The following is a 16,282-nucleotide window of genomic DNA, read 5'->3' on the forward strand; positions in this document are numbered from 1 at the left end:
TTGTGTCAAAATAAAAATGATATACAGTTCAAGCTGCATAGACAATGAGGAGAGCGTAACGCCTAGGACACACTGACTGCGATCGGCTGCGATCTGCTGCGACGCGCCTGGAAGCGCCTCCTTTTTTCTTTCGATGGGCGCATGTTTTGATAACATGCGCCCATGTTATCAAATGGGACCGACCACACTGGCTGCGAAGCGCTGCGTTTGCCTGCGATCGCCTGCGATCTGCAGCGATCGTTTCGGCAGCTGGTCGAATTTTTTTGCGAGACGCTTGTGAAATCGGCTGCAGGATGATGAAATACACCATATTAGTTGATATATTTGAATAAAAAAACATGTTATTAAGATTTTACTCCATTAATTGTAGACTACGGTGAACATTTGTAAAGTTGTAGACTTTATAATTACACAATGTTGGTAACGAACGTCCTTTACATGTGGTTACCCTGATGAAAACGAATGAAAATAAACGGATAGATCCGTTGAGCTAGCATGCCCGTAGTTGTTTTGTTTGTTTGAGAGAAACGAGTTGTCACGCGTTGCACACAACACACAAGCAGACATAGCCTACTGAGAGAGAACCCCCAAGTAGATTTCTAAAATCAGCATCAAATGAATTCTCAAAGTTGAAAAGCACAGGGAGTTGTTGTATGTCAGCAACAATTTTACAAGGACAACGTAGATAAGGATCAATGCTGGGATATAGCCAATGCCATGTTTATGTACCATGTCAGCGTAAAGGAAAGCTCAGAGTAGCTGAAAGGCTTGGTGACCGGCGCGGAGAAATGCGCATCTGGTGTGAACAGCTTTTGCTCAGTCGTAGCCGATCGTGGCGCTGCGCGGCGCGTCCAGGCGCTTCGCAGCCAGTGTGTCCCAGGCGTAAGGGTTAAGGGTTTTGCTCTAGTGCGATCGAATCCCACTTCATGCAAGCTTGCAAATGTTTTATTTTCTTAGCCTACAGCAGCAAATATGTGATGCGACTTGAAAATCGCCAATAATGCTTGTGAATTTGTGATGAATCTGGTGATAGAGGCCGACAGCAGCTGCTGCTGTTAGGTGAACGCACAGCTCGCATGCTTACGGAAACCACCGGGCGTCCAGCACCTGTGCTAGTACAAGGGGCTACCTGTATGGGGGGTGACAAGTGCCCTCGCACGGCCGAAAAGCATACAATGTAGACAAGCTTTGCCCACAATGTCCCACAATGTCCGTGTCGTCTCTGCCTTATTATCATTGGTTCCCAATGGGAGTGATGGCGGCGACCTAGTATGTGTGTGGACTTTGTCTTTGATAGCGAGTGCGACGTAGCACTGAAGTTACCTTTGTAAACATTGCATTAGCTCATGTGACGTGTAACTCATCTGCAAAGCTAACCACTGCCACTGGGCGCTACGTTGCTACGCCTGCAAAGCAGACAATCACTGCCACCGCTACGTCTTCCATTAGATTAGGTGGTATGTCTCAAGTCGGCAACTGTAGGCCAAGTGGCTGGCTAGCTACCAATGGGGAAAATAATGAAAGGACATCATCAGTGTGGCTATTTCAGCTAGCTAGTGTTGGGCTGTATTGGCAGAGACCTGAACAGCCAAACCCATTTTGTCACTGACTGGTCATTTAAACGAGTCGAGTGGTAGTGGTTTGATTTAATATTGAAGAATTACATAAATTATAATATCTGGGTTTGGGTATTGTGTACCGTGTTGAATGGGTCTTGGTCTGGACACGTCTTATTGGGTGTGCTCAAGCCTTCGGCGAGAGCACAACCTTTGTTCTCACATATATATTATTATTATTCTTTTTGCCCCCCTAAAACTCAAGTCAATATTTGGCCTACATAGACAACCTAGGTGTCAAAAGTTTCGTCTTGGTAGCGATTGAGTTGCTTCTATTGGGATTTACGTTCCGTTGCATGGTTTAGGCTCAAGTTACGTTTTTGTGGCGAAAAGTGAAGCTAACGGTGGCTAATTTGCTAGCCACAGTCACTGACGTTACTAACGTCACTACGTCACTAACGTCACGAAAACACGCGTGACTACCTTTGGCAGAACATACGTTTCGCATCTGTTAACTTGGCGGATAGCTAGGCTAACTATAGCTTTACTGCAAGGCAGCTGCAGAAACGCCACAAGCAAAGAGGCCAGGGTGATAACTATTTACTCATTTTACTTTGTGATATGAAACACAATTGTGATGTGTAATGTACAATATAAGCTGATATTATTAAGGAAGTACATCTACTTTCGGAAACAGTAGTCTACTATTTCACTGAAGTATTAGCATCATGACATTAGCCTGTGTTGCCCGGGCAACACATACTACAGTGGTCTATGATGTAGCGTTATCTGTTTTCAATCGTTAAAATAAACATTCCTCACATATACATTTTCGTTGTAGGATTTATTCTGACATTAGTAAACGATTTGTTGGTGAAATTACCATTACCTGTGGTTTCAAACCAGTGTACTGTAGCTCATAGCCTACACAAGACACTACAAAAACATCTACACAGCTGTTTAGGAAGTCAAACGGCGACAGAACATGTTCGGCACTCCCCTTACTTAAATCAAAAGTCTATCTAACTACTAACCTGAACTTCATTGCCACAGCCTAAACGTTGTCAATCTGTTCATGAAAATAATTAATTTCAGCCTAAACCGTACAACGGAACGTTAAATCCAATTCAACCAACACAATCGCTACCAAGACGAACACAGCAGTAGTCTAGTACTGTACCGTAGTAGTACAATTTACCGGGGCAGCTTTTCCACACAGGGCTATATCGCATTTTGCGTTGTTACTGACAATGATCGCTACCAGTGAGCTTTTTATGAATGAGCGATTTTCCACTAAATAAATGTCAAGCTTATTTACGTTTTGGGGGGCATATTTTCAGTTAGCAGATGGTACTGTTTGAATCGCGATTCCATCTTCTACTGCCGGGTAACGTCGTAGAATAATCTTCAAAGGGGGTTCTTTATTAATGAATGAATGCAATGAGTAGGCTAAATGCCTGAAAATATCACAAGGGAAAAACTTAAAATGACGTTTAAGTCATAGAGATTAGGTCAATTTTTACACCGGTCTGCCAAATTTATTCGTTTTGATTCAACGATGAGGCAGCCTCTTGCAGGGGAAATGAGAAGACATCTATTTCATTCTACACTTCACTCGTATTTTCAGTTGTAAATGAGCAGCAAAAAAAAATGCTTTTAAATCTATGTCATCTTTATAAATAAGTATGCATTTTTATATAAAATGTACAGAAATATCAGTTGTAAAAATGTCATTCAAAAACGGACCCCTGTGCAACCGACGCAAGCAAGCACACCCTACAATTTCCCCAGAAATTGTACCCTCTCTAGTTTAGTTAGTTGCAACTTTTCATTACAAATATTGACAATGCGTTAAGAAACTTGACTTTAATCAAAGGATCGCTTCACTTTTTGAAGCAGTAAATCCAAAAGGTATGAGTATTGTCTTCAATGGTCTGGCTTCACAGCTAGTTAACTAGCTGCCTTCTTATCGACCTAGCTATCCACAGTGTTGGGAAAGTTCACTTTCTACATGAACTAGTTCAGTTCATAGTTCACAAATTTTTAAAGGAACTAGTTCAGTTCATAGTTCATAATTTAAAATGTTGAACTAAGTTCACAGCTCCAAAAAATGAAGTAGTTCAGTTATTTGTTTCAATATATTGCGGGCTATAATTTTTCTAAATTATTTCCACAGCCCATATAGAACCCCAGACGGTGCGACACTGGTGGCTGCCGTTGCCAGATTGAAATCTCTATCTGTCTTCAATACCGCTCTCGGCCTCTTCGCAACTTCGGCGCTCTCACACTTGCCAGGCATAGACAGTAGAAGAAAGCACACGCAGCGATTGACTGGTTGGGCAACCCTGGATACAGTACTGTCAACGGTGTTTTTCGCTTGGAAGTCTCTAGAAATCTGGCACCTCTGGCAACAAAATTAAAAAGAGTGAACGTGCCGTTCACAGACACCAGAATGAACGCGTTCACAGTATCGTTCATCTTCGTTCACTGAACACGTTCAGGCACAACAATGGCTATCCACATAATGGCAGACTAGCGGTGGCAGTGATTGTCTGCTTTGGAGAAGTAGCGACGTAGCGGTGGCAGTGATTGTCTTCTTTGTTAGGCGTAGTGACGGTTGCTAGCTTTGTTAGCTAACATTACCTGGCACTAATCATCCCCATACTACCAACCTGTACATCTTGCACACGAACAAGGTGCTCAATCAGTCTTAAACTATTTAAGACTTTGTGATCGATGTCTATGTTTTGTAGAGCACTTATCCGCCCAAGTTCATTTACAAAATCTTCAATGTGTGCCAAGATGATATCCCCTGACAAGCCATGCTGATCAATTCTATCTACTAAGGCCAGCATGTGATCTCTGACATCATCATCATCTAGGTCAGGGGTTGGCAACCCAAAATGTTGAAAGAGCCATATTGGACCAAAAAAACAAATCTGTCTGGAGCCGCAAAAAATTAAAAGCCTTATATATGCCTTATAATGAAGGCAACACATGCTGTAAGTGTCTATAGACCAATTATTTGTTTGTAAACATTCGGGATGCGCGCGCAATGTGGCTGCAGAAAACCGGGAAAGGATAGCCTTTATAATGGTTAGAGAAGTACACGGATTATACAAATAGTACGATTTAAAAAGACCAAAAAGGTCGAGAAGGACAGCCTTTAAGAGAAAAGTCGATTCCCCATTGATCTGTCACATCAGAATTTTGATTTGGGTTACGAAAGTCTTGAAATTTGAGTGAGAATGTCCCCCGTTAGACCGCATCTTATGCGGCAGCTATGTCTTCACGTCACAAAGTTCATAATTTTACAGTTTTACAGTCAACTAGAGGGTACAATTTCTGGGGAAATTGTAGGGTGTGCTTGCTTGCGTCGGTTGCACAGGGGTCCGTTTTTGAATGACATTTTTACAACTGATTTCTGTATATTTTATATGAAAATGCATACTTATTATTTATAAAGATTAAATAGATTTAAAAGCATTTTTTTTTGCTGCTCATTTACAACTGAAAATACGAGTGAAGTGTAGAATGAAATAGATGTCTTCTCATTTCCCCTGCAAGAGGCAGCCTCATCGTTGAATCAAAACGAATAAATTTGGCAGACCGGTGTAAAAATTGACATAATCTCTATGACTTAAACGTAATTTTAAGTTTTTCCCTTCTCGTGATATTTTCAGGCATGTAGCCTACTCACTGCATTCATTCATTAATAAAGAACCCCCTTTGAAGATTATTCTACGACGTTACCCGGCAGTAGAAGATGGAATCGCGATTCAGACAGTCCCATCTGCTAACTGAAAATATGCCCCCCAAAACGTAGCTAAATAAGCTTGACATTTATTTAGTGGAAAATCGCTCATTCATAAAAAGCTCACTGGTAGCGATCATTGTCAGTAACAACGCAAAATGCGACATAGCCCTGTGTGGAGAAGCTGCCCAGTGCCCCGGTAAATTGTACTACTACGGTACAGTACTAGTAGACTACTGCTGTGTTCGTCTTGGTAGCGATTGCGTTGGTTGAATTGGATTTAACGTTCCGTTGTACGGTTTAGGCTGAAATAAATTATTTTCATGAACAGATTGACAACGTTTAGGCTGTGGCAATGAAGTTCAGGTTAGTAGTTAGATAGATTTTTGATTTAAGTAAGGGGAGTGCCGAACATGTTCTGTCGCCGTTTGACTTCCTACAGCTGTGTAGATGTTTTTGTAGTGTCTCGCGTAGGCTACAGCGTTGCAGTGAGCAACACTGGTTTGAAACCACAGGTAATGATCATTTCACCCACAAATCGTTTACTTGTAATGTAATGTCATAATAAATCCTACAACGAAAATGTATTTGTGAGGAATGTTTATTTCAAAGATTGAAAACAGATGCATCATAGACCACTGTAGTATGTGTTGCCCGGGCAACAGAGGCTAATGTCATGATGCTAATGCTTCAGTGAAATAGTAGACTACCGTTTCCAAAAGTAGATGTGGGCCTACTTCCTTAATAATATCAGCTAATATTGTACATTACATTTCATAATTGTGTTTCACATCACAAAGTAAAATGAGTAAATAGTTATCACCCTGGCCTCTTTGCTTGTGGCGTTCCTGCAGCTGCCTTGCAGTAAAGCTATAGTTAGCCTAGCTATCCCCCAAGTTAACAGATGTGAAACGAATGTTCTGCTACAGGTAGTCACGCGTTTTCGTGACGTTAGTGACGTTAGTAACGTCAGTGACTGTGGCTAGCAAATTAGCCACCGTTAGCTTCACTTTTCACCACAAAAACGCAATTTCTACTTAGACCATGCAACGGAACGTAAATAAAAATACAACCAACGCAATCGCTACCAAGACGAACCTTTTGACACCGCCGTTGTGTATGTAGTCCAAATATTGACTGATCCTTAGGGGGGCGAAGATAAACAATAATAAATAAATAAATATATATGTGCGAGAACAAAGGTTGTGCTCTCGCCGAAGGCTTGAGCACACCCAATTATACACCTTAAAAGTCAAGCAGGGCAGCTTTAAAGAGATATGGGAATTCTGCTTTTAGCCAGCTGGTCCGATTATTTTTGTGATTTGTGTAAAACTGGCAATCTGAGTGAGACTGTGTCCCCGTTACACTGTTTTGACGTTGTTAGCCTCAGTCACTCGGGTCGCTCACTGGCAGTGTGCACAATGTTGTATTTCACTCCATTCTCCACTATAAACGTCAGGGAGGACTGCCTTTTGTAGATACAAGCCTGCTGAAGATAGCCAGCATCTCGGATTTCTTTAACCAAGCCCGTTTCATTCATCATTTGCCTGAGAAAGCGACCTTGGTTAGCCAGGCTAGTTTTGCCCGAGCCAGCCTAGTTTTGCCCGTTCACTCCATTCTACAGTAAAAACGTCAGGGAGGACTACCTTTTGGAGATATGAGCCTGCTGAAGATAGCCAACATCTCGGATTTCTTTAACCGAGCCTGTTTCATTCGTCATTTGCCTGAGAAAGTGACCTCCGTTAGCCAGGCTAGTTTTGCCCTATCACTCGGTCAGGATATTTAAGGTATCGGGGGTCAAGTGACTTTTGTGCATGGACAAATGAAAAGTAAATGTATTTGTTCAAAGGACAAGTGCCTCAAAAAGTTAATGTCAAGCTCTGAAATCCAGTGGCCAGAGATATATGATGACCTGATCCAAGTGTATACCTGGGAGAAGTCCGTCCTTTGCAGCCGACATGCGCAGTTGAGCATGCTTGACAGTGGTGTGACGTAGGGTGATAATTGGTCTTTATTAGCTATAGTACTATCAAAATGATAAGTAGGCTACAAATACATAATGAGCATTCATGCAATCGCACTTTTTCTCTCACTCCCAACTGGGTACTCGGCTGCAAATGTAGCATGCCTTCCCTGGAAATGTCTGTTACTCTTTTTGTTATTTGACAACTTCTCATTACAAAGCAAACATGCAGGCAATCCTTCCGCATTGGCAATGAAAGCAAATGATTCGGTCCAAAAACTGTTGAATCCTCTGTTCTCCTCAGCTATCTTTCTCTTTTTCCCTTTGGGATCCATGGCCCATGACACACCCGCCGGTTTGTTTGCAACAGCCACCTGTCTGGCATTACGCCGAGCTGAAAGAAACGTGTGTCGCAGGCTATGACGTAAATCTTCGTTGACAGAAATGTTGAAATAAAATATTATACACATACACATTTTGCTGTAAAAATGTGTATAATAAATATTTTTTCAACATTTCTGTTTTAATAATTTAAAAAAAAATTAGTTCACACCATCTTTTTCCATTTTCATATTTTTGAAAAAGCTCCAGGGAGCCACTAGGGCGGCGCTAAAGAGCCGCGGGTTGCCGACCCCTGATCTAGGTGTCCCTATCTTCCTTTGATCTTGTGCAGCTGTATTGGAAGATAACCACGCCCCTCTCCTTTGCATGTTGAATTGGAAATAAATACAGCACAGACATAAAATGTGGTGTTCGGAAATGTATGTGGCATTAGGAAATAAAAGTCCCATTAAATAAATGTCGTCTTTACAAAAACGGAAAACAAAATCAAAAGAAAAGTCTGATTTCTATTATATATGGAATAAACAGTGGTGGATGACAGTAAACTTTGACCGTTTCAAGTTATTTCAGAGGAATTTGTGCATTCTTTGTGTGGAGGGGATTTGAGTATGTCTGTAAAAGAGGGTGAACTAAGTTAGTTACCATTGATAGTTGCATTTAGTCTTTAAGATTGTGTATAATAACTTGTTTTGTTGGAGGTAGTTGATTTTTATGTCATGTATTGTTTGTTTTGAGTGTTATTTTTTGTTTGAGGCTGTTTGTTAATTGTTTTTAAAAAGGGCATTCTATTTGGACAAATGTGGATCTTGCAATTGAGAAAAACAGAAAATGTGTACTGGTGGACGGCATGCTATAAATATTTTGCTTGGGATTTTTATTCAGCCTTACTTCATTTTCTGAATCTATGTTCTCCTTTCTACTTCCTATACTGTACTCATCAACCAATGCCGATTAGAAGTGGCAAACCTTTTGGTTGTGAAAGATCAACTAAATGTGTCTGACAGCAAGACTGATTAAGGTCTGATTGATCTTATACAAATTATATCGTATTGCACATCAAACATGTTTTGATAAACCATGCAACCATAAGTCATATTTATCAAAGCAAAGTCATATTTATCTAGTGACAGGTTTGAAGGATGGGTATGCTTGTCTCAAATTATTTTCATTCACATTGTGTGTAAAGTCAGCTGCCAATTCAAGGATTTATGTAGCTAGGAAACATTAACTTCTGCCAGTCTGCTGCCTCAAAATGTAATTCTTGAGATATAAAGTTGGATTTGACAGATTCTATGAATGTGGGTTGTTTGGAAGCTTTGTACAAGGGCTAGAGTCAATAATTGTAGCACACATGGTTTCAAAAAAATTATTATTTCTTGTGGGCAGATTTCTTTTCTCAAAATAAGTTTACTTTAACTTAACATTGGATTGTTCAAATATTTTGTGACATCAATCTGAATTACAAAAAGGTGACTATTGTTTTATAACACTTTTTACTCATCTTATCTGCTATTTTTGCTGTGTGGAGTTACAGTTAATAAATCCTAACTTCTCACTGTGTCATGTTCTGAGTCCCTCTTGCCCAGTTACAGTCCTTCGCTGGAAGTAGAGGTTGGAGGGAAGTATGATATAAAAATTGATAAAGGTAACGAGGTTCAGTTTGTGTTGAGACAGTTTTGTGTTCATTATTGAGGATGATTGTTACTTATGTTGGGGCAAGTTGCAGCAGATTCTTACCTGGTAAGTGAATGTATGAGGCTGGACATGGAGGAGGCTTACAGCGAAATCCTCTTGCCATGTGAGCTGCAGAATCTAAAAGCTCTCTGACATAGTCAAAATATTGTCCAGATATCCATTTCTCCTCCCTGTAGTGGCACTGGAAGACTTGCATTGTTGCCTCCTGGTGAAAGAGAAAAAAAACAAATTGAAGGATGTTTGGATTATTTACTGTAGTGAGCAAACTATGTTTATAGATGTTAAACTAAATAAAATGTCACCGTATTACCAACTCCTCATGATCAAGCTGGAAGCGTAGACTCTGTAGCATTGTAATGAAGATGATTATCTCGTCTTTGTTAGAAGAGATAGCACCAAACATCTGGGCCAGATCCTTAAGGCTTTGCTCCAAAGGATAGCTATTTAATATAACCCAGCACATACCACACTGGACAAGGGGTAACACATTACAAATCATAGTTCTGGAATAATGACATGTAATAATCAGTTTATTTTTAAGTAGTTTATGAGATGTCACTCACCAATTCTTTGGGAATATAATGTATAGGAATCTCATAATTCTTTGGAATATTCTGTTTCTGTAAAAAATGTTTTTTAATAATAATTAAAATAAATCTAATTACACAAAAAAATGTATTCAAAGATCTAGATATATAATTAACCAGTGGGCATTGTTCATAATTTTGGTAGATCATAGTCACTAATGATTTAAATGTTTGAAAATTGGGAAAAAGTATGTGCACATACATACACAGATGGACCAAGTACACTCTTAAACAGATTTACAGCAGATCTTATGGACAATACGCTATGGCTACTCGTGATTGCTGCGCTCTTACCAGTAACAACAGTCTGCTCACATCATTTGTTATTGGGTTCCCAGAAACTCCATGGCAACACTCAAGACTCAAGAATAGACAAAGGAGGACACAAATTGTCCAAATCTGACAGAAAAAAACACACAAGAAACTGTATTATTTTCATTTAAGTGCAAGGAGTTACCCTCAAGTAATGAGGATTGATTTCAAAATATGTTTTGTTCAAACAATAAATATTTTGATGTACAGAAACACACATACATTAATTATAGTATGCGATTTGTGTGCTTTATGAGATGCTCAAACAATAATGGGAAATAACAGGAAAGAGACAGTTGAGGTATGATGATCTAGTTTAGGCTGATCATTATGTGATTCCCCTTAATTACACTAATCCCCAAAATGAAAATGTAAGCATGAATGAAATAAAACAAATATACTGAACTCACCTTTCTCTTCATATGGAACTTGTTTGCAGAGTCACATACAAGGATTAAGTCAAGTATTTCTTCATTCTTAAAGAGGGCTTGGTGATGTATGTACACCAGGAACTACATAGACAGATGCCGGCTGTCCTTACGGAACTGCTGAGGCCTTTCTAGTGTTCAGAAAGTCGCCTACGGGCACTACTGTAACTGTCTTTGTGTAACAACCATTCATAGATTCTCATGCAGACACACGCACAGACAGAAAGTGACAGAGTTACTCATTCCTTAGAAGTTGTTTTTTTCCCCCGTCAGTTTAAATGTGAAAAACATAGGCCTAGAGCTTTGACAATCTCCAAAATAAAAGTACTTAATTGTCAAATTTTTATTTTTATACCTGCAGTGAGACTAATACTAATATAACATGCTTGTCATTATGTTGTATTTTTTTAATATCACTTTTAAAAATAAAATGTCAATTTGGCAAAGTATCACAGCATACAAAACCATCTAGTTGAATTTGAATACAGAAACAGGAAAACAGTCGCATATACAAAATACAAATAACAAATAGCACATGGCCTCTTGGACTTTATTATCAGAGAATTAAGGTAGGTGAATTTTTTCACATTCGTGACTTGTAGTCGACAGCTGGCAACTACCACAGTCAATGGATCGGTTTGCCTCAAAAAGTTTCTTTAGGGCATGAATGCTGGCTAGCTCCTAATTTCTGATGCAATACGGTTTTATAATGTTTTGTGTCATCGAAAGAGTAAAATATCTATCAAAATATACATATCCAAAAGATACATATTGTGATATCACTCAGTCCTTCATTGAACAATATAACCAATATTTCATTTTTGTCCTAACCGGTTCGGTAATGATAATTTTAAGGTGGAACGTAAAACTAGAAATTTTATAAAATAGAAATTCTGATAGGAAAAAACTATTCTGATTTGAAACCCTGATTTGACTTGATTTAGGTCAAGCAAAAGGAAAGTTAGTTGCGTGGTTCAACCAGTTCTGAGTTCCAGTTTTGAGATGTGTGTCTACAACTCAAGGAGGTAAAATACACAGAGGCTACTGTAAACTGACTGACTTTACACATAAAAATACAGTGGTGGCTTGATCTACTGTACACTGTAAAACATTTCATGTTAGTCCACCTGTTGCCTTGAAAATGCAAGTTCACTCAATTTGAAGATTGCCTTTGTTTCAACTCTCAAATTAAAGTTCATAAGGTTGATACAACAACAATGTTCTAGTTCCAAACAAAGTTTTTTTAGTTGATTCAACTTTTCATCACTTAGTACATTTACATTTAGTACATTTAGTCATTTAGCAGACACTCTTATCCAGAGCGACTTACAGTAAGTACAGTGACATTCCCCCGAGGCAGGTAGGGTGAAGTGCCTTGCCCAAGGACACAACGTCATTTGACACGGCCGAGAATCGAACCAGCGACCTTCTGATTACTAGCCCGATTATCTAACCGCTCAGCCACCTGACTCCCCACTTGCTTCAACTTCATACTTTGAGTTGAAACAAATTATTATTTTACTTCATCAATGCAAGAAAAAATCCTTCACCTAGTTTAACTGAAATATTTTGCATTTATTTCAAGTTAAAGTTTCAAGTTAAAACAACTTAACATTTACATTTAGTCATTTAGCAGACGCTCTTATCCAGAGCGACTTACAGTAAGTACAGGGACATTCCCCCGAGGCAAGTAGGGTGAAGTGCCTTGCCCAAGGACACAACGTCAGTTGGCATGACCGGGAATCGAACTGGCAACCTTCGGATTACTAGTCCGACTCCCTCACCGCTCAGCCACCTGACTCCCTCGTCCCACCTGTCCCCCTGACTTAACCACATTTATAATATTTTACTAATGGTGGGCATAAATACATTTTTTTAAATCTAGATTAATCTCACTGTAATCTTGGCATTAATCTAGATTAAAATGGCTCATTTGAATTCCGCCAAAGGCATTCAGAATATGTGTGCTATCCAAATAATGACTAAAAGTAAGTCTTTGAGAACGGGTTTCTCAAGCCAGGTGGCGCATTAGACCAGGAGCTCATCTCCTGTTTCCAAAATGCATCACAAACTGCTTGAGAAAGCTGTTATACTATGATAATTGGTGATGAAAATAATTTATGTTCAATAAGATGTACTTGTGTTTATTAACTGTTAGGGGGGCGTCAGGTGGCTGAGCGGTGAGGGAAGCGGGCTAGTATTCTGAAGGTTGCCAGTTCGATTCCCGGTCATGCCAAATGACGTTGTGTCCTTGGGCAAGGCACTTCACCCTACTTGCCTCGGGGAGAATGTCCCTGTACTTACTGCAAGTCGCTCTGGATAAGAGCGTCTGCTAAATGACTAAATGTAAATGTAAGTTAGCTTGGCTGATAGAGCTGTGATGACGGGCTTGCCTCGGTTGCACTCAAACATTGTAGTTTGACGACGACTCTTCCACTGCGCTACATCAGTGCTTGGCCCGGCATCTTCCGCATTAGCTAAGGGATGCTTTGCGTTTAGGTGGTATTTGAGACTGGAAGAACTCCTACAGTAAACTAATACCGCAAGGTGCAAACAACCTTAGTCTTGTCAAGGTTTCCATTGGGAAGCTTCTTAAAAATACATTTTCCCTGAAGCAAACCAGGCGGCTTCATAGCTGCATCCATGTTAGCACGTCACGTTTGATGTGATAATTTCATACACAAGGCATACACACAGGTTCGAAGACTCGTTCTCGCCCCCTACAGTGCAAATTCGGCTAGGTATACATCCGTGCTAAAATATCAATGTGAAAGTCATCATAGCTTGCGTAGTATAGACCCAGCTCCCAACCCAACTTTGAGAATATATTAACGGCAATATTTTTTTTATCGCCCGATAAGAGTCTCACCACTATATTTTACATTTCAAGTTAAGAAGATTTAAATTCCAAATGTGTTTCAACTTACATGTATAAGCTATCTTGACTGATAATTGCAATTTTTTTTTAATCACCACACTGAATTACTGCAGTTCATACATTTATTTTAAAAACATTATACATGAGCTTAGGGTTTCGGTAGCCTGGCTCTAACCTCCTACGTACTTCCGCTAAATTTTCATTGTGCTTCTGTACTGCGTCTGGGCTTGAGGTATATTGGTCAGATGTCTCCGGTAAACTTTTTACCACTCCAATCAGCGAACAGAGGGAGTGGCTAAGAACGATGACGTTGATGTCGTGCGCTAGTTGGGTGTGCTTTGCCTTCGGCAAGGGCACAACCTTTGTTCTCTCACATATATATTATTATTTTTATTTCTTTTTGCCCCCCTAAAACTCAGTCAATATTTGGCCTACATACACAACCTAGGTGTCAAAAGTTTCGTCTTTGTAGCCATTGAGTTGCTTCTATTGGGATTTACGTTCCGTTGCATGGTTTAGGCTCAAGTTAAGTTTGTGTGGCGAAAAGTGAAGCTAACGGTGGCTAATTTGCTAGCCACAGTCACTGACGTTACTAACGTCACGAAAACACGCGTGACTATCTTTGGCAGAACATTCGTTTCGCATCTGTTAACTTGGGGGATAGCTAGGCTAACTATAGCTTTACTGCAAGGCAGCTGCAGAAACGCCACAAGCAAAGAGGCCAGGGTGATAACTATTTACTCATTTTACTTTGTGACATGACACACAATTGTGATGTGTAATGTACAATGTAAGCTGATATTATTAACGAAGTACATCTACTTTCGGAAACAGTAGTCTACTATTTCACTGAAGTATTAGCATCATGACATTAGCCTGTGTTGCCCGGGCAACACATACTACAGTGGTCTATGATGTATCTGTTTTCAATCGTTAAAATAAACATTCCTCACAGTAAACGATTTGTGGGTGAAATTATCATTACCTGTGGTTTCAATCCAGTGTATCACTGCAACGCTGTAGCCTACGCGAGACACTACAAAAACATCTACACAGCTGTTTAGGAAGTCAAACGGCGACAGAACATGTTCGGCACTCCCCTTACTTAAATCAAAAGTCTATCTAACTACTAACCTGAACTTCATTGCCACAGCCTAAACTTTGTCAATCTGTTCATGAAAATAATTAATTTCAGCCTAAACCGTACAACGGAACGTTAAATCCAATTCAACCAACGCAATCGCTACCAAGACGAACACAGCAGTGTACCGTAGTAGTACAATTTACCGGGGCAGCTTCTCCACATAGGGCTATATCGCATTTTGCGTTGTTACTGACAATGATCGCTACCAGTGAGCTTTTTATGAATGAGCGATTTCCCACTAAATAAATGTCAAGCTTATTTACGTTTTGGGGGGCATGTTTTCAGTTAGCAGATGGTACTGTTTGAATCGCGATTCCATCTTCTACCTGCCGGTAACGTCGTAGAATAATCTTCAAAGGGGGTTCTTTGTTAATGACTGAATGCAACGAGTAGGCTAAATGCTTGAAAATATCACGAGAAGGGAAAAACTTAAAAGGACGTTTAAGTCATAGAGATTAGGTCAATTTTTACACAGGTCTGCCAAATTTATTCGTTTTGATTCAACGATGAGGCTGCCTCTTGCAGGGGAAATGAGAAGACATCTATTTCATTCTACACTTCACTCGTATTTTCAGTTGTAAATGAGCAGCAAAAAAAATATGCTTTTTAATCTATGTAATCTTTATAAATAATAAGTATGCATTTTTATATAACATATACAGAAATATCAGTTGTAAAAATGTCATTCAAAAACGGACCCCTGTGCAACCGACACAAGCAAGCACACCCTACAATTTCCCAAGAAATTGTACCCTCTCTAGTTTGAGTTTGTAATTCCGTAATGGCGGCAGAGAAAGATGCGAGCGATGCCATTCGGTCCGTTGTGGCAACGCTGCCGAATATAGAGAAGTTAAAGCCGGAGCAAGAACAATCTTTGATTCCCACAGGGTTTGTTTGATTTTCCAGCTAGCTCCATTAGTGGTGAAGGAGTTGGCTAAGGCGAACGCTAGCAATTGGTTATGCCAGATCCAGAGTGGCTCTGGGCAGATCCAAGTTTTTTTTACTTTTATTTTATTGAGTTTTTCTGTGAAAAGACAATGGTACTGAACAACAGGGCATGACATTAGCACCCGCCCACCCGCCAAATGTGGGTAGAATTCGTCTGTGGCGGGTAAAGCAGTCTTACTAGCCACTTTGGCGGGTGGAATTCTGTATCTCTATATTTTTTTTTTATTGTAGCAGGGCTGCCAACTCTCGCATTTCAACCAATTCACACGCTCTCACGCCACACATTGTATTTCTCACGCTGAGAAGGAAACGACCAAGTAGTTCTGCTAACGTTGTAACCAGTAATGGACGAGGCGCAGATACACTGAGTGAAGCAACACAAGCTCACGACGCGCGAACACGGAACACCCATGAAATCTCGTCTCGGGGCTGGGTTTCGCAGCAAAATTTTGGTTGGCCCTGTCGCGGGGTGGAACGGGAGAGGGAGGGTTTCGACGCACCAGTTGCTAATCAGGCTGAGCGGGGCTGGAGATATTTGTTTTTACAAATAAATAAAATATATTTTTGTACGTCGGCCTCTACTAGTCTTCTGTGTTGCCTTGTGCCGAGATCTAAACCCTGCACGGGTGGAGCCGGGTTCACTGTAACTGTGACAGCCCCACCAAATCTCACTCC

At 40.1% G+C, this 16,282-nt stretch overlaps 1 protein-coding gene across 1 annotated transcript in view; it reads right to left on the reverse strand.

Moving 5' to 3' along the window:
* The window catches only part of LOC134037761 (uncharacterized), a 49,985-nt gene extending 39,277 nt beyond the window's left edge, over positions 1–10,708 (reverse strand). The window contains exons 1-5 of the mRNA XM_062483273.1: positions 10,620–10,708; positions 10,192–10,296; positions 9,874–9,930; positions 9,621–9,779; positions 9,353–9,515 (exon numbers count right to left, since the gene is read on the reverse strand). Of these exons, the coding sequence (XP_062339257.1) occupies positions 9,353–9,515; positions 9,621–9,779; positions 9,874–9,930; positions 10,192–10,296; positions 10,620–10,631 (496 nt within the window). The 5' untranslated portion in view covers positions 10,632–10,708. The remainder of the gene's footprint in view (positions 1–9,352; positions 9,516–9,620; positions 9,780–9,873; positions 9,931–10,191; positions 10,297–10,619) is intronic.
* Between the last annotated feature and the right edge of the window lie 5,574 nt (positions 10,709–16,282).

Source organism: Osmerus eperlanus, chromosome 17 (assembly GCF_963692335.1).
Source record: "Osmerus eperlanus chromosome 17, fOsmEpe2.1, whole genome shotgun sequence".
Lineage (NCBI taxonomy): Eukaryota > Metazoa > Chordata > Actinopteri > Osmeriformes > Osmeridae > Osmerus > Osmerus eperlanus.